The sequence below is a fragment of the Lissotriton helveticus genome, chromosome 4_1 (genome assembly GCF_964261635.1).
Source record: "Lissotriton helveticus chromosome 4_1, aLisHel1.1, whole genome shotgun sequence".
In the NCBI taxonomy this organism is placed as follows: Eukaryota; Metazoa; Chordata; class Amphibia; order Caudata; family Salamandridae; genus Lissotriton; species Lissotriton helveticus.
This window is the reverse complement of record NC_136063.1, coordinates 449,950,987-449,970,119: the sequence shown is the minus strand read 5'-3', so window position 1 is coordinate 449,970,119 and position 19,133 is coordinate 449,950,987. Positions and strand designations below refer to the sequence as shown.

Sequence of the window (19,133 nt, the reverse complement as noted above, 5' to 3'; positions counted from 1 at the left end):
GGCGCGACCGGGCCCAGCAGCAGGGGACGGTCCTCCACCCAAACCTGACCAGTCTCCACCTCCATGTGTGGAGATAGAGTGGCGACAGTTGAGGCCACTTGACTTGCCTCCTGAAGTCTATGATGTGATTCTGGCAGCTAGGAGTCCTTCCACAAAATTGGTATACGCCTGCAGGTGGAACAAATTTGTGGCATGGTGCACAGCAAAGGCTGTGGATCCACTCTCTGCCCACCTATCAGAGGTTCTCCGCTTTCTTCTTTCTCTTGCCCGGCAGGGCTCTGCTCTGGGCACTATCAAGGGCTATCTCTCTGCCATTTCAGCCTTCTTAAGGCTTCCTGATCAGTCTTCTCTTTTCAAGTCCCCTGTTGTAAATAGATTCTTGAAAGGCATCACACACATGTTTTCTCCTGTTCCCTTCGTGATGCCTCAGTGGGACTTGAATCTTGTTCTAACATATCTGATGTGCGCTCCTTTTGAGCCACTTCATAACTGTCCTCTTCGTCTTCTGACTCTTACGACTGCATTCCTGGTTGCCATCACCTCTGCCAGGGGAGAGAGTGAGCTCCAGGCTCTATCTTCTAAACCTCCTTTCCTCTCTGTCCATCCGGACAAGGTTGTTCTAAGGACTCGTCCTTCTTTCCTGCCCAAGGTGGTCACAGCCTTTCATATCGGGCAGTCCATCACCTTCTATCCGCTTCTGCATCCCTCAAAAGAGGAAGAGAGACTCCACCGTCCGGACCTAAAACGTGCGCTCTCATTCTATCTGGACCGCACACGCCAGTTCCAGGTGGACGACCAGCTCTTTGTTGGTTACGTGGGTGCAAAGAAGGGACGGGCGGTGCACAAGCGAACCATCTCTCGGTGGGTCGTCTTGTGCATCAAGGCTTGCTACTCCTTGGCGAAAAAGGAGCTTCCGGTTGGGCTGCGCGCCCATTTCACTCGGGCCACGGTGGCTACTACTGCCCTGGGTCGGGGAGTCCCCTTGCAGGACATATGCCAGGTAGCTACGTGGGCCTCCCTGCAAACGGTTGCTAGGCATTACAGCCTGGACAGCCAAGTCCGGAGAGATGGCTTTTTCGTCCATCCTATTCTCCAGGACTTTCTGGTATGATCTTTGTTCGCAGACCCACCACTGGGGTTGGTATTGCTGGGGTATCTATTCTAAGGTAAGGAATCTAACACTAACCTGTTTCTTTCAGATGCACAAGTTACCTACCTTTGGTAACGATATATCTGTAAGAAACAGTAGTTAGTTTTAGATTCCTTACCGCCCCACCCATCCTCCCCATTCTGCGAACCGATATCTAGGGTTAAGGTATCTCCCTTTGAGGGCCCTAGCTTTCAGGGCACCAGTGTCAGTCTTTGGCATGGCTCTGCAATCGTGGCACGGAAACCTATGTACAAGAACTGACGTCAGTGCGCAAGGGCGGCGACTAAGTGCTCCGACGACGTCATCTTGGCGATCACGACGATGCCTACCGCCGCGGAGGGGTACTGCTACGCAAAACTTTCCAGATCCAGTCTGACGCCTGGGGATATTCTAAGGTAAGGAATCTAACACTAACTTCTGTTTCTTACAGATATATCGTTACCGAAGGTAAGTAACTTGTGCGGCAGGCATGGTGGAGATCCTCAAGTTTTCAATCACTGATGGTTTAGCGCCGGGACACTATTTTTGAGTAGCTGCTCGCTTTATAAATACCTATTTTCATTTAATTTCATTTCTCCAGAACTTCTTGACCCTCTCCACCTAAACAGTGAAGCAATAAAGAGTGCTTGCGCTCAGCACTCAAATTTGTTCTGCAAACCCGTGCGTAATTCACGAACATTTTCTTCCACTTGTGACACTTGATTGTTGGTTCACCTGGATTCGTTAAAAAAAAGTGGTGTCTGTGTCACATTCTGCATTTTCTCTAAAAGTGTTCAAAGACTTTGAGTGAGTCTCTGTAAACTGTCAACTCCTGCGCACTTATCAGCTGAATACTAACCCATCCAACCTATGTAAAAGCAAATATATACGTATAGTGAACATTAAAATTAAACCAGAGCTTTTTTTTTTTACCGTGAATGTCTTAAAATAAATGCACACCAAATTTCTACCTGTGTACCATGAGAAGGTATTTCCAATACCTGTAAAATGTAGACTGCTGGCACTCTGGACAGGTCCCTAAAGATTCTTCCCAAAAGATTATATTAATAGCAAACCTAGGGAGCGAGCTGACAACAAGCTTGCTTACAAGTATGCTGTAAATGGTGTGCCAATCACCAAAACATCGTTATTAATCAGCACTCGAAGTGAAAGATCCTGGAAACGACGTGAACTCTCAGTACTCCTATAAGAGTCTTCCCAAATGCTAAAAATGGCGGCCGTGCGTGACCACGCTCGCCTTCGGTTCGCAGTGAGTGGGGCTTTCTCATAAGATGCTGCTTGCTGCAAATGGACTTCTTTTTACGGAGACCTTGTTGCGCTGTGACTGCCTTTGTCTCTACAGGCGATGGGGCACAGTCTAGGGCGCAGCCACAGTGGAACTCAAATGCATTTCAGGTCATGCCTCCCCCGCCTATCATCACCAGCTCCGATCAGCATGCGGTCTCTTCAACTCTCGAAGACATCAGCACTGGAGGAAGACCCACTGCGTCTTCAACAACAAACAGCTGTTGAGGTAAGCGAAACGTACTTTAGACGCTTTAAACAATACCTCATCCGATTCCTTCTTGATTTGATGTTGAGGTGACTGCGCAAAGCATCCCGCGCTCGTCGCCAAATTATGTGGTGGTCACCACATGTGAATAAACAAAGCTCCACACCTTGCGTAGGTTCCAGCGAAAGGTTTATTCACCTCAACCATCAACAGCCCTAGGCAACTGCCTTAATCATTACCCTACTACATTCCAAGCTCCAAGTGGAACCTTGGAGTATATCCCATCACAACCATCTTCCTTGAAAACACACAAATGACTGGGTATCGCTATATTGTATGGAAAGAAAATACCAACCCCTGATTATATTGGAACATAAAGTAGAAACCTCTTCTCATCATCCACAGCCTCTCCTTGGTTTAGCAAATTCTGCAAAAACAGGAGGAAGGAGCAATCTCCATTGATGAAATAAGAGCATCTTACCAATACTCATCAGACGAGTTCCGCACATTTTCTTCTGATGTCACCAATATGGCCAGAAAAATGACTGGGGTATTGATGTGTTGGACACCTTTTTATCACCTAAGGTAGTAATAGTAAGCTTTTTTTTAGCAGACTGAAATCCATAATGTCACTTAAACCTACCAGATGTGGGACAGTGTACCTCAGCTGAAGGTATCTGAAAAATTGGAAACTGTGAAGTTCAGGACCTGCTGCAGCTTTGAAAATTACTGAAGGATGTGACTGCCTTCTCGCATATGTAATCAACTTATATCAATCAAAATCCCTCTGAGATGGCCTGCAGATTAGAATCCCGTCACACGTGCATCCCAAGCTTTATCCTTCACTTTACTTAGGGCTGGCAATATATTTGGTTTGGTGTGATTTCAGTTTTGATGCCTGTTTATAGTATCATCAATAGATCTTTATTCGGCTTAACGAGCCATTAAAGGGTACAAAAAAGGGCATTCAGTTCATCAACAACAGCAGCATCGATTTCCAGCCTACATCAAATGGCCGTACAGTAAGGTTACTGTCGTGATCCCCACAAGGCTTACCTCTGCTTGTGAGGTGATTCAGCAGAGACGACAAGAGCTACCGCCCCAGTACCCACCTGACCCCGTACGGAATTGCTTCACCCGTCAGGGATGAGGTGAAGCCAGGGAAGGAGCCAGAAACGAGGACGGAGATGGAAGGCAATGGTATGGGCAGGACAGGGATGCACCCTAGGAGAAAGTAAAGAGACCCGTTAGGAAGGAACCCAGACCCCACCTTCTTCCTGTGTACACCTCTAAACACTTCTTCGTGAAGGCCTGCAGTATTGGTACTCACCAAGGCTTGTAAACACCTGGCAGTAAACAATAGTAGATTGCTCCTTGAGGGGTGAAGAAAAGCGCTCCTGCGCTTGACCAGCAGAGCAAGGAATGAAGAGACGGGGTACTGCTGGACACAATGATCGTGTGCTCATGCAGCAATGTCATACGCCTCCAACACGCTACTGCGTGCCACTCATATGCCCTAAAAACAAAGCGCTCCTGCGCGTGCTACTAAACAATCAAAAACAAAGCGCTCCAGACGGTGTTTTCCCAACTGCTGTAGGACAGAACGTACGTGCTGGATGTGGTCAGGGAGGTTCTGAGAATAGATCAGAATATCGTCTATATAGACGATACAGAATATATCTATGCATTCCCTCAACACCTCATCGATGAAGAACTGAAAGGCTGCAGGGGCGTTGCAGAGTCCGAAGGCATGACCTGGTGTTCGTAGAGACCGAATTTGGTCCGGAAGGCCGTCTTCCATTCGTCACCCCTTCGGACTCTGACAAGGTGGTAGGCCCCCCGTAAGTCTAGTTTTGTGTAGACGGAGGCGTTCTTAACTTGATCCAGGAGACCAGAGATCAATGGCAAGGGATATCGGTTCTTCACCGTGATGGCGTTCATAGCCCTAAAGTCTATGCAGGTCCTCAGATCGCCCTCCTTCTTGGCCACGAAGAAAAGAGGGGAGGACACCGGAGATCGGGAGTGGCGGATGAACCCGTTGTCCAGATATTCGTCCAGGTAAGCGCGTAGATGGTCGTTTTCCTTCTGGGTGAGGGAATATATCCGGCTGCATGGAAGTGTGAAACCAGGAATCGGGTCTATCCTGCAGTCAAAGGACCGGTGAGGTGGCAAGGCGTTGGCTCCTTTTTTGTCGAAAACCTCGGCCAGTTCCGAATAGGCCGCTGGTACGTCTGTTTGGGCGACCACCCCCATGCCTTGTAGGGGCAAAGAGCGCGCTTGTACTGCACGCACGTCCAAGGAAGCCTTCTCCGTGTAACAAGTGGTGTTGCAATGGTCCGAGTCTAGAGTTATGACTCTGGATACCCAGTCGATCCAAGGGTTGTGGTTAACCAACCATGGAAGGCCAGTATGACCTTGAACTGTGGGGCGTCTATCACATCGAAGCCGATGGTTTTGGTATGGTGGTTTGCGAAGGACATCACCATCTCTTCTGTCTGATACCTGATGAGGCCTGAGGTCAGGTCGGTTCCATCCACTGCTTTGACGGTTTCCGGAATGTCTTTGGGTATGGTGGTTATGACCAAAGCATGTGAATACATGGTGTCGATGAAATTACCGGTTGCCCCAGAATCCAGTAAGGCGGTTACTAACCATTCCTTGCCTGTTGGATTCCGTAATGTCACCTCCACCCCTACGTGGTGGCTGCTATCCAAAACCGCAGGGATCACCGTTTTGCATGATGATAAACCCAGCAGACGGACCCCTTTGTCTCGACTGGGTTGCTTCGTTTCCCATCTTGTCTCCTTTGTTAATGGGTAACGCAAACGGTCTTCTTCCTCGTGTGCGTGCGGGCTTCACTGGGCATTCTCTGACGAAGTGACCGCTTTTGCCACAATACAGGCATTGGTTCTGTTTTCTCCTCGTCTCTCTTTCCGTACTGGTGAGTGGACCACGTATGCCTCCTATCTGCATAGGTTCTTGAGCGGCGCTGGCAGCCGCCGGTTCGTCTCTGGTTTTCTCTGTGCCTTTGTCCCCAAATGACAGGAAACGGTTTTCGCTTCCTTTCCCCTTTTCGGTTCTACGTTCTTGTATCCTGTAGTTGACCTTGACTACTAGGTCTATGAACGGTCCTATTTCCTCGGGGATCAGGCATTTGTGCTATCTTGTCCTTCAGTTCGTCGCGTAGGCCGCGATAGAAAACCGACACCTTCTTGGACTCAGGCCAGTGCGCCTCGATGACGAGTCTGCTAAATGTCGTGATGTAGTGGAGCAGATCGCTACTGCCCTGTTTGAGGCCGAGCAGTTCGTTATCCGTGGCCTGGACAAACGTATGTCGGGTGAACATTCGATGCATGGTTTCCTTGAAGAGAGGAAGGTTGTACAGCATCGGATCGTCGTTGTCCACGAACGATATGGACCATTGGGCGGCATCACCACCCATGTAAGAAAGAATAAATGCGATTTTGGATGCATCGTCCGGAAAAGCGGTTGCTCTGGCCATGAAGTGCAGATGGCATTGATGCAGGAAGATGCTGTATTTGGTGCTGTCGCCGTAAAAACGTTCGGGAGGAGCTAGCTGCACAGGGTGTGGTGTGACTTGTATAGCGGTATCCTGGCTTGAGGTAGAGGAGGACCCTCCGAACGTGAAAGTGGGTGGCCGTAGTATCCCTTCTTGCCTGACCCTAGGACTCAGGGTGGTTCCCCATGGATTGGCTACCCCTGCCACCATTTGGCCTTGTAAGGCCTTCATGTCATGGCGTAGGCTGATGTTCTCTGCCTGTATGCTAGTCAGCATGGCTGCGATGTCCTGTAGTGTGATCTCAGGGTCGCCCATGTCGCCTGGGCGGAATAAACAACGTGGGCTTCAGATTCTGTCGTGATCCCCACAAGGCTTACCTCTGCTTGTGAGGTGATGCCGCAGAGACGACAAGAGCTACCGCCCCTGTACCCACCTGACCCCGTACGGAATTGCTGCACCCGGCAGGGATGAGGTGAAGCCAGGGAAGGAGCCAGAAACGAGGACGGAGATGGAAGGCAACAGTATGGGCAGGACAGGGATGCACCCTAGGAGAAAGTAAAGAGACCCGTTAGGAAGGAACCCAGACCCCACCTTCTTCCTGTGTACACCTCTAAACACTACTTCGTGAGGGCCTGCAGTATTGGTACTCACCAAGGCTTGTAAACACCTGGCAGTAAACAATAGTAGGTTGCTCCTTGAGGGGTGAAGGAAAGCGCTCCTGCGCTTGACCAGCAGAGCAAGGAATGAAGAGACGGGGTACTGCTGGACACAATGATCGTGTGCTCAAGCAGCAATGTCATACGCCTCCAACACGCTACTGCGTGCCACTCATATGCCCTAAAAACAAAGCGCTCCTGCGCGTGCTACTAAACAATCAAAAACAAAGCGCTCCAGCGCGAGGTGTAAAATGGTCAAAAACAAAGTGCTCCAGCGCGTGTTGCCAAACAGTGAAAACAAGCGCTCCTGCGCGTACTCCTAATAGTCAAAACAAAGCACTCCAGCGCGGTTTGCAAAACAGTAAAAACAAAGCGCTCCTGCGCAATAGCGGGAAAGGCAGAAACGGACAGTACGTACCCCCTAGACGGAAACGAGCAGGAATACCTAAGCGCGCATTAGCGCGGATCTTCGGAACGGACCAACCCTTGGAAGCAGGACTGAAGGTTGACGTCGAAGATAAGCGTCCACCTTATCTCGAGGATCTGGACTCCATGATGTATCTGAAGCAGTGACCCAGCAGGACTGCGCGGATTAAATGTGTGTCCCCCGGAAGTGCTCCGTCGCAAAGGCTGTTATACCGACAACTAGACCGGTCAGAGGCATAAAACACCAGAAGTGAGGGTCTAGAGTGTTTAGAGGAGACAACGGAGCGGCAATGCATGACAGTTACATGCTTCATTAAAATTCATTCAGTGGGTCAAACTTGAAGGCTTCAAATGTCAATCTACAATAATTAAACAAATACTTAAAAAACCTCACGAAGGGAAACTATGAGCCATGTCAATTCCTAAGTTAAGGTGCTTTTCTAGTGGCCTTTATGTCTGCTGTAGAGACCCCCAAAATTTCCAAGTTCATTCAAATCCATTACCTTCAAAAATGCATATTACTTAAAACTCTATAAAAACCACCTAGTATCAGTTCATAACACGATTTGAATTTTCAAAAACATTATCACAGCCTATAAACAGTTCTGGACAATATGTTACAAACAATTAATAAAATACCAGGGACATGCGACTCTTTGAATACGGTAGTTACGGTGAGACAACTCAGGAAATTCTTACTCCTAACGTTTCCAATGGCCAAAGACATTTTTATATAGTTGGCTACTGCAATACAGATATCAGGGGTAGCCAGTGAGTGCAAGAATTTAACACCATCAACATATGTACAAGGGTGAATTTTCATTAACAGTGGTCGGGAAAGGGATGGCATAATACAAGACTACGAAGACTGGGTGGCAGCGGTGTCTTCGCCACGAGAGGTAGCCATTGCAGCAAAGTTGAGGCTAATACAACTCAAAATTTTGCACCGTATTTACATCACGGGACCTGACATGGTACAAATGGGTAGAGCGCCTGATGGTAAATGTAGACGGGGCTGTGGAAACGAAGGTACTTTCCTCCACATTCTATGGGAATGCCCACATGTCCAGAAGTATTGGAGGAAAATACATGAGGTTCTGAGTGAAGTATTAAACCATACACTTCCCCTGGAGGCTAAGAGATGTCTCCTGAATGTGTGGGAGCCAACGGACCTAAACAACACACGCATAACCTGGGTTACGTAGGGGCTTACGATAGCCAAACGCAACATCGCTCAGAAGTATGGGGCATCGCATGCACCGGCTGTGTGTGCATGGAAGAAAGACATGAATTGGTGCATGTTTCGGGAAAAGTATGTTTATGTAGCCAGGGAATGTCCCAAAAAAGTGGTCCCACCTCTGGAATGACTGGAATGAATATAGGGGGAATCTCTGTACCTCACTACTGATACCAGCTCAAGATGAAACGTTATAGACATGGCACGAATCACCAGTAATCACCACATCATGTATTTTTAATTGTCTGAGAACCTTGTTAAGATAAGAAATGAAAATATATTGTATTCTGCCTTGTGATCTTGATTCCTACTGTTAATAAATAGAATTTAAAAAAAACCAGTGGGATTAAAAATGTACGCCTTGACTTTTTATATAAAGTGCCGAATAAGATAAAGTGCAAAGCGCTTTGGCTTGTAAGATTATCACATAGACAAGGTGAGAGATCATTCACCCAACCACTCTGGTGTGGAAATACCAGCAAGAAATGCACAGTACCTAAATGAAATCTAGTTAAATAAAATCAAATCTGCAGATTAGTTGTGAATGTTAAATAATATTCCAATGGGTCAGGGGACAGTGCATGGGACCAATCTCATTTTGGTGAGGATAACGCATCATCTAGGATGCAATAAAAATGTCCTGCCCAGGTGGTTGGGGCATTTTAGGTAGCTGGCTCCTGTGTTTGTTAGCGTCCAGGAAAAGGACCTTTCATCTGTTTGGGGCAGACAATTTCCAAAATGATATCTTCTCTCCATCCAGCAATGTACAGACCAGTATATATCTGCATTTTATGTAGTCTTCTGAATAGAAGAGCTGGAAAGGTATTCCAGGTACCACCCATATGGATACTCACTTTAGCATAACTGGAATAACTGACTGAGTAGAATTACCCTCGCTGCTTCCTCCGCCATGAAGTGGGTCTCCAAGACAAGCACAACTTGTACTTTGTGGTGTCTGAGGAAGGAGTGTATTTTGTGGTGTCTGAGCAAGGAGTGACTTTGTATCTCTTGATATAAGCACTCTTATTGTTTTCCACTCTAATGCTATTTCTTATTTCAAACCTGAGCACCCCTCTTCTAAGCACCTCTACCTCTGACACTGAGCGCCTTCTTAAGGACTACCCCTCTCCCATCAATACATGACTAAAGGGTAGTTCTCCCATTGCGTCTTGTCTCTTGCTGGAACCTCTTTGCGTGGAATCTGGACTCAAAACTGAAAAACAATGTAAATTCTCCCCCCTACCATGCAGAGAGCTAACTGTGCCAATAAACCAGAATCTATGAGATACTGTTTTGACCCGCGAGCTAATTCACCTTCATTCTACCAGGCATGCCGGGTAGCCATAGACTTGACCTTCAGTCGCCATCTCTTTGTCAATTAGGCAGACCGGGTGAACTTTCACTTCCAGTGCCTGTGCTTCAGAATACATCATCTTACAGCTGCCATGCTTTATTCACCTTCAGTTAATCAGGCATACCGGGTGACCATCTGCTCTTGGTAGCCATGCCTTAATCAATCAGGTGTTCTGAGTGGACCTCTACTTTAAGGGCCGTGCCTCCTTTTACTCACCTTCACTTTGACCAGGCCTACCATATGGCCATAGCACTTCTTATCCATACACACCCTTCCAGCTGAACATGTTATTTTTCCCACCCTCCATCATTTCTAGATTCTCCCTGTGGCTATGTCATTGAGACCTATTGCACAGCTCTGTTTTCTTGGGTGCTGCAAGTTCCACTTTGGTTGTTGACTTACATTGCCTAGTGGATCGACTTGTAAGTTGCGCCACTTCTTTGCCCGTAGCAGTTGATGCAACGAAAGCAAAAACGTTAGTTTTCACTTATGTCTCTTATGTGTATCTTCAGGGAAGGTTGCATCATGCCTTATTGAAGGAAGACTATACACAAGTAGCAAATGTATCCAATAGATTAGACGTCAAAAACCTTACAAATGAAAATATGAACAATGTTATGTTAAAAAAATGTATCCAAGAGATAAGACGTCAAAAACCTTACAAATGAAAGTATGAAAAATGTTACTACATGAACTTAGGTGAACATGTAATGTAAACATCCTTTGCAAATTAGCTATGAACCATTACCTAAATGTAAGATAATGAGCTGCAGTGTAAACACATGGCTACTGTGAAAACAAGACTTCCAATAACTTAAATCTCATAATGCTAATGTTTCCTAACAAAGTTATCTTCAAGCTTTTTGGTGGAGATGGGAGAGGGAGAGCAATGTACTCTTTTTATGGCTATAACCTCTACCTCGTTTAAAATAAGCATATATACTCTGAGGCAGGGGTTTGTGTTATCAGTTGTGCAGCAATTGAAGTGGCACAGGGGTCCACTTCACTTAATGATGGCAGTATTTATATATCTATCCTGGATTTATTAGCACATTTGTCGTGCCTGAATTAGAGTCCATGGTACTTTTGCTGAAACACTGCTGTCAGGCACTTTCCTAACATGAATCTGTGGCAGCTGCAGCTAATTTTTAGGTCCAGACAGGACTGAAGTTCTGTTAAACAAATTCAAAGACAAAGAAGCAGTTGAACTCATCAATACATGCTCAAAGCAAGACACAGAAGTGAGACACAATCCTTCTTGTACCTTTTGCCTATGTAAATATGATACTTTCCTACTTGTTGGAAATGACGACTTGTACAACAGAAGTAATTATTTTCTTCTGTTACAGGCGGCTCTAAAATTCCTGATTTTCTATGCTGGAGTCCTTGCCGATGTGTTCTTCATTGTCACTGTAGGCACTGGGTTCTATTGGCTGATTTTCTTCAAGGTATGTAGAATCTGAATATTACTTACATTTTCATGTTGTCTACATAAGCTATGTCGAACATTGTCATTTTGTGACATTTCTTTAAAGGCTGCGTACTTTGAGTGAGGCTATAGAGTGGCCGATCAATCAAACACAGCTGCCTCAGTTATTAGAGTCTCTTGTGTAGCACTATCTGTTCAGCTGCTCCGCCTCACCCCTTCCTCAATGTACTTCATTATTTCCTACCGCTTCTTGAATGCAACAATATAGTGTTTACCTCTCACATACATTTGATGTATCCTCCATCCTTACAGCAGTCTTCCTACCTTCGCCTTATGATATCCTTCCGCCCATGGATGTACCCACGTGTAGGAAGCTGGCTCTGTGTATACTATACCAAAGTAAGGTATAGTGTGCACAGAGTCCAGAGATTCCCCAGAGGTAAAGTCGAGGCTAAGTTAGGTAGGCACTAACAGCTCTCTTTCGGTGGGTGAGCAGTTAGGCTTATCCAGAGGGTGTGTTAAGCTTTTATTGTAATCACTCAATCAAGGAATGATACACCCACTCCGAGACAGAATCCAGACCAATTTAGTAAGTATACAAAGGTATTCTTCTGTTTTATTTCTGATGGATACATCTGCCAGTGGATTCCTCACCTTGTGAATATCCCCCTGCGTCAGCAACATTCGGAAATTCTTTTGTAGCTCTACACGCCGACGTGGACAACGTCACAGAAGCACGGCATCGCGCGCGGCTCCGCTGACGTCACCGACTCCATAATAGGCCTACGTCGGCGTGATGACATCAGTTTCCTTTTATCCATGTCGTCGACGCTAATGGTTTTTCTAGGGATCTTCGGTAGCTCGTTTGTTACTCTGTTACTGCCAAGTATTTCCAGTATTTTCTTGTATCTTTTCAAGATGTCTTAGAAGAAAACTGGTTTCAAGCCCTATGGAGAATGCGGAAAGATGATGTCTTTAAGTGATCCGCATGAAGATTGTGTGTGTTGTCTCTCATCTGACCACCACGTCCAAGGCTGTCCCCGTTGCAAGAAGATGAACCCCAAGGCGTTGCGAGAAAGGGAGGCAAAGCTTCTTGTGGCGAAGTTGAAAGGCAAGAAGGAGAAGAAAAGGTCGAAGTCCTGTTCCAGACGTTCGAGGTCCCGTTCGAGGTCGGCTTCGAGGTCTTCTTCGGGGCATGCTTATCGATCCAAGAAGAAGCATAAGAAAAGGAAGCACGGGTCTCGACGTCATTCCGAGAGAGAGTTGGATCCGAAGATGAAGTCTCCAGGTCGTCGACATCAGAAGGATTATGTTTCTCCTTCACCTACTGTACCGGAGCCGTAAGGTGAGCCATCGCCTGTTGGGTCACCGGAGCAGTCTCCGGCTCGAGAGTCGAATCCGACCCCGACGTCGATTCATTCTCCACCTCGAGAGGAGGAAGAGGCTCCTTTGCCTGAGGGTTCTGTGACTCCGGTCCATCGTCCTGACGTTCCAGTTGACCTGAATCCGATGCCTCCTCAGGAGCAACCTGTGGGTTGGTACCCTCCTTTTCCAGGCCCGGGGCAAGACCCAATGCATTACTTAAATACTATGTACGGGGTCTTTTCAAGAGCCATGTACCCCTCTGGAGCACCGGTTGGTCCCATGGGTCCGATGGCCTTTAATCTGGGAGTCCCTCAGACGTATGCTCCGGCGCCGTTCATGCCCTTTATGCTGGCTCCGTCTTGGCATCTCTTGGCGCCGCCGAAGTCATCGACGCAATTGCATCTTCTCCGGCGCTGGTTCCAATTCAACCTCGTACGCTCCAGTCTGGTTCTTCGGCTCCGACCTCGACGCCGGCACCGGCTCCATCGGAGTCGATTGCGGATCCACCGACGCCGATCCCGAAGATGAGGTCTAGAAGGGATGCTCGGCGGCTTCTGGAGGAAGAGAGATATAGAGAAGAGGAAATGGAGGAAGGTGAACTGCAGGAATCTGAAGATTTCTTTGATGATCTTAAGGAGGCTAGTGGTTTAGAACTATCACCGGATTGGGAGCTTTCCTCTGCTCCAGATGTTCCATCAAAAGATGTAGCACCATATCATATAGTCATTAAAAAGGCGGCTGAGCTTTTAAATTTAAATCTGCCCACTGCGGAATTTAAATCAAACATATTAACGGAAGTGCTTTACTCTCTCTCTTCAGTAGTAGAACCTATGCTTCCTTTTAATGATGCATTAACAGAGCCAATCTTGGAGGTGTGGCGTAAGCCTTTTTTGGCTCCAGCTGTTTCAAGGGCTGTCGCAAGGAGATATAGGTTGGCTCCTGGAGATCCGGACTTCTTATCTTCCCATCCTTCTCCTGAAAGCTTGGCGGTACAGGCGCCCTGCTCCAAAAAGTCTACTGGTGCTTTTCCCCAAGTGCCTGGTGATAAAGAGTCTAAGAAACTAGATCATTCGGCTAAAAAGGTTTTCTCTTCAGCTAGCATGGCTCTCAAGTCAACAAACGCCACTTGCCTTTTAGGGCGTTACATTCACGCTCTAATGTACTCTGTGAAGCAGTTGGTTCCTAAGATTCCTGACGAGGACAAGCAGAGCTTCAATGAGGTTCTTGCTGATACTAAAGCTGCTGCTCGCCAAGTCATCCAGAGTGGCTTGGACACAGCTGACTCTGTGGCAAGGGTCATGGGGTCATCGATTGCTACCAGGAGAACTGCTTGGTTGAAGTCATCTGAGTTTTCTGCTGATGTCCAGGCTACCTTAAAAGATCTGACATTTGATGGTTCAGGCCTGTTTGGGAAGAAGGCGGATACTGCCTTGGAGAGATTCAAGGATAGTAGAGCAACGGCTAGATCTTTGGGCCTCCAGTCCAGAGGTTCTGTGAGTAAAAAGTATAGAGGATTCTGAAGGTCTTCCTTTCGATCTTTTAAGCAACCACAGCAGCAGCAGCAGAATGCGCTGTACAAATCATACGGAGGCAGGCTCAGGGGCCGTCCTCGAGGACGTCAAGCCTCCTCCTCCTCTTCCTCCTCTTCCCACCCCCCTCCTACCACAGCAAAGCAGCCCTAGATCCGCCATTCCGGATCATGTTGGTCCTGTGGGGAGTCGGCTTACTCATTTTCTACAGGATTGAGAATCGGTCATGTCAGACCTTTGGGTTCTCAATCTTGTAGAGAATGGGTATGCTCTTCCCTCCAAATTACCCTCCTTGCCAAGGTTTTTGCTCGGAGGACCACCTGTTTCTTCTGCGGGAAGAAGTCCTGGCGTTACTGAGAAAAGGTGCGATAAAGGTGGTTCCGGAGCAGGAAAGGGGTCAGAGATGCTACTCCCAGTATTTCCTGATACCCAAGAAGGATGGCAGACTTCGTCCAATCTTGGACCACAGGGTCTTGAACCTCTATCTGAAACAGAAGTTCAGGATGCTCACCCTCGCGCAGGTTCTTCAAGCGCTGCTGGTAGAGGACTGGATGGTGTCAATCGACTTACACAATGCGTATTTTCATATTCCTATCCTGAAGTCGCACAGGAAGTATCTCGGTTTCATGGTGGGGTCGCAACATTACCAGTTTGCAGTCCTTCCGTTTGGTCTTATTACTACTGCACCTCGAGTCGTCACCAAGGTGATGGCAGTGGTGGCAGCCCATCTCAGAAGGTCAGGGATACCGGGATTCCCTTATCTGGACGACTGGCTGATCAAAGCAGAGTTGCCAGAGAGGGTGCTCCATCATCTGCAGATTACAACACAGTTGTTGTACAGGTTGTGTTTCTCGATAAACGTGCCCAAATCTCACCTGGTGCCCTCTCAGGGCAACCTGTTCATAGGTGCAGTCCTGGATACCACTGTGTGTCGGGCATTCCCTCCTCCACAAAGGATTCTCGACTTAGAGGAAATGATTCCTTTATTTTACAATGGAGCAGTCGTTCCAGTCCTGAAGGTCCTTCCCCTGCTCGGTCTGATGGCTTCCTGCATGCTGTTGGTCAACCATGCATGCTGGCACATGAGGGCACTCCAGTGCTGCCTCCGCAGGCAGTGGTATCAGCACAACGGAGATCTCAGGGAGTCAATCAGGATGTCCAGAGAAGCTGCGGCATATCTGTCTTGGTGGAGCGTGGAAGGCAATCTGTCTCAAGGAAAGCCTTTTCATTTGCCTCCATCGGTAGCCACAGTGATAACGGATGCATCCACTCTAGGGTGGGGTGTTCATCTGGGGGATCTGGAGATCAAGGGTCTTTGGTCTCCAGAAGAAAGGTTACTTCACATCAACCTTCTAGAGTTGCGGGCGATACGTTTGGCACTCAAGGCCTTCCTCCCTTCCCTTAGCGGTCAGTCGGTTCAGGTGCTAACGGACAACACGACCGCGATGTGGTATGTCAACAAGCAGGGAGGAGTGGGGTTGCATTGTCTTTGCAGAGAGGCTCTGCGACTTGGTCCTGGGTTAAGGACCATCAGATTTGTCTGATGGCAAATCATCTGGCCGGAGTTCTGAACGTTAGTGCAGACAGTCTCAGTCGGCAGTTCTCGCCGATCACGAGTGGAGGCTTCATCCAGAGGTAGTTTGTCACGTCTTTCGGATGTGGGGATCTCCTCGGGTGGACCTGTTTGCCACTCGCGAGAATGCTCACTGCCCGTCATTCTGCAGTCTCCAGTATCCGATGCAGGGGGCCTTGGGGGACGCGTTTCAGACGAGTTGGGGTTCGCAACTCCTTTACGCGTTTCCTCCCATACCCTTGATTCCTCGGGTTCTGAGGAAGATTCGCCAAGACCAGGCCCAAGTCATATTGATCGCCCCGGATTGGGAAAGAAGGGTGCGGTACACAGATCTTCTTCACCTCTCCTCGTGCCCTCTGCTCCGTCTCCCTCTCAGGGCAGACCTCCTCTCGCAGTCGCAGGGGCAGGTTCTACACCCCCACCTCCAGACCTTACACCTTCATGCCTGGAGATTGAACGGGGCAACCTGAATTCTTTTTCTCTCCCACATGACATGGTGGATGTCATATTATCAGCCAGGCGTCATTCCACCAAGTCTATCTATTCTTATAGGTGGTCCAAGTTTGTCTCTTGGTGTGGAGAGAAGTCCATTGACCCTTTCAAGGCTCGTTTGTCTGACATTCTTCAGTTTGTTCTTTCGTTGGCCCAGCAAGGATTTGTTGTAGCGACAGTCAAAGGTTATCTGTCGGCCTTGTCTGCATTCCTTTGTCTGCCGGATCAGCCGTCCTTATTTAAGTCTCCTGTTGTTTTAAGGTTTCCAAAAGGCCTTACAAATACATTTCCTCCTACTCCTTTTATTGTACCTCAATGGGACTTAAACCTTGTCCTTACTTTCTTGATGGGATCACCTTTTGAGCCTTTGCACAGGTGTCCCTTGAGGTTGTTATCTTTTAAGACGGTCTTTCTGATTGCAATTACCTCGGCAAGGAGGGTAAGTGAGCTTCAAGCTCTGTGTTCGAAACCCCCATTCTTGACCATTCATGCTGAAAGACTGGTACTCAGGACCAGGGCTGCTTTTCTGCCTAAGGTGGTGACTCCTTTCCATCTGGGGCAGTCCATTACCCTCCCTACCTTCTATCCTCCCCCTCACCCTTCCAAGGAGGAGGAGAGACTTCACCGTCTGGACCCAAAGAGGGCGGTGAGCTTTTACCTGGACAGAATTAGAGAGTTCAGGATTGATGACCAACTCTTCGTGGGTTTCGTTGACGCCAGAAGAGGCAAAGCGATGCACAAGCGCACGCTGTCAAGATGGATTGTCTTGTGTATCAAGATATGCTACTCTCTGGCCATTTAGAAACCTCCAGAGGGTTTGAGGGCTCATTCCACTAGAGCAAAGTCTGCTACTTCTGCTTTGTCTAGAGGTGTTCCTGTAGAGGATATTTGTAGAGCGGCAACTTGGGCCTCCCTCCACACTTTCGCGAAGCATTACTGCTTAGATTCCGAGGTGAGGAGGGATGGTCATTTTTCGCGCTCTGTCCTTCAGGATTTCTTGGTATAGAAGGGTGGACACCCTCCTATGGGAGTGGGGACTGCTGTGGGAATCTATTCACAAGGTGAGGAATCCACTGGCAGATGTATCCATCAGAAGAACAAGTTACTTACCTTCGGTAACGCTTTTTCTGGTGGATACAGTATCTGCCTGTGGATTCCTCACATGCCCACCCGCCTCCCCGTTGTCCACCCTTATATACCTACAATAAAGGCAATGTTATAATTTATATATGTTACTTTCAAAAGTAGTGTGTTATTCTATTTGCTGAAGTACATTGTCTTCACACTGTGTGTGTTACTTTGATTATTTGGTACTGTGTACACTGTGTATATATCTACTGTTGTCGGTCCGTCCGTGCGCCTCGAAGGCACGGAAAAAAGGGCAGAACTGATGTCATCACGCCGATGTAGGCCTATTATGGAGTCGGTGACGTCAGCGGAGCCGCACGCGATGCCGTGCTTCTGTGACGCCGTGCACGTCGGCATGTAGAGCTACAAAAGAATTTCCGAATGTTGCTGACGCAGGGGGATATTCACAAGGTGAGGAATGCACAGGCAGATACTCTATCCGCCAGAAAAAGCGTTACCGAAGGTAAGTAACTTGTTCTTTAGAGCCAAGCAGGAATTGGCACAGCTAAGTAAAATATATTTTTAAAAGCAAGACTGTTCAAGGAAATTTAGTTTTGCTTAAAATTGCAACTGTTGCAAATTTTAAAATGCTTTGAAAGCAGTTCAAATTACACAGTAATTACTTTTCGTTACTCTTACTTTGAGTACTTGGGATGCTATGCCTAGATTCCACACCTTAGGATCTCTACATACAAGGTAAGGATGGCTTTTTATACTTTGCAATAGAATTCTATTTTCTTCATACAGCACAGTTCAACACAAACGTTTTTTAGGCCCCAAAATCTCTTTACATGGGTTCCTATGGGGAAAAAGTGTTAGCGGTTTCACAGGGAAGTACCCGACTTACAAGGGTGAGTTTTGGGGGTTAGGACCAAGGTTCCCCAAGGTCTAGATAGGCACTCAAGTTTCAGGGGTGCAGTATTAGCCAATGGGGCTAAGGGGGCCTTCGGTTAGGGGCTGCTGACAAGCAGGCCACTCGAGTGTGGGAGGAAAGCTCCTAGGGTTAAGGTCAGCACTGCAGGGGCCAACTACCAGCTTAGGAGCTGCACCACTAATGGCACTGCGGTGGCCGGGTGCAGGGTGCATCAGGTCGATCTTGTCCATCATCATTGGTGACCCTGTGCTTTCCAATGGAGTCCTTCAGTTTCACAAAGTGATTGCAGGCTAGGGAAGGGAGACTTACTGCAGGCGATCACGAGCTGGATACATAAGTTGGGTTCTTGGGGGATGCCTGGACACAGTTGGTTGAGCTAACCAAGGCCGTGGGGCATCGGGTGCAGGGATATCTTCTGGCGTCCGGTTTTCTTACCATCTCCGGTTGCAGTCGGGGCACCCTCTGGGTTGAGGCTGCAGGCATCATCTTGAGGCTTGAGGGAGGTCGGGGATCACCAGATCCCAGGTCAGGATCGCTGGGGAGACCTCCTTGGGGTGTTGGGCCACTTGAACTTGGGCCATGGGCATCGGGTGCAGAGTGGTGCAGAATCGATGAGTCCCTGAATTCTGGAAGTGAGTCTTTGTTTGAGCAAATGCAGTGCTCAGAGGAGACAGAGTCTGTAGGAAAGTCGCAGGGTAGATCTTGTGAGCTATGGGGGTTGGTGGCGGCTGGACTCGCCGGGGTTCTTGCTATAGGCAGGCCGTAGACGGAAAAGGCCAGTAGGGCTGGGGCCAAAGCAGTTGGTGTCCTCTTCTTCTTCCTGGGGCAGCACAACTCTTCGGTCCATTCTTCTTTCTTCCTTGAATCAGAGGAGACAAGGTTCAGGATCGCCCCTAAATACTAGATTG

The 19,133-nt window shown here is 47.9% G+C and overlaps 1 protein-coding gene across 1 annotated transcript in view; it reads left to right on the top strand.

Moving 5' to 3' along the window:
* TMEM67 (transmembrane protein 67) overlaps window positions 1–19,133 on the top strand; it is a 989,409-nt gene that overhangs the window by 519,152 nt on the left and 451,124 nt on the right. The window contains exon 17 of the mRNA XM_078687042.1: window positions 11,185–11,283. Within this exon, the coding sequence (XP_078543168.1) occupies window positions 11,185–11,283 (99 nt within the window). The remainder of the gene's footprint in view (window positions 1–11,184; window positions 11,284–19,133) is intronic.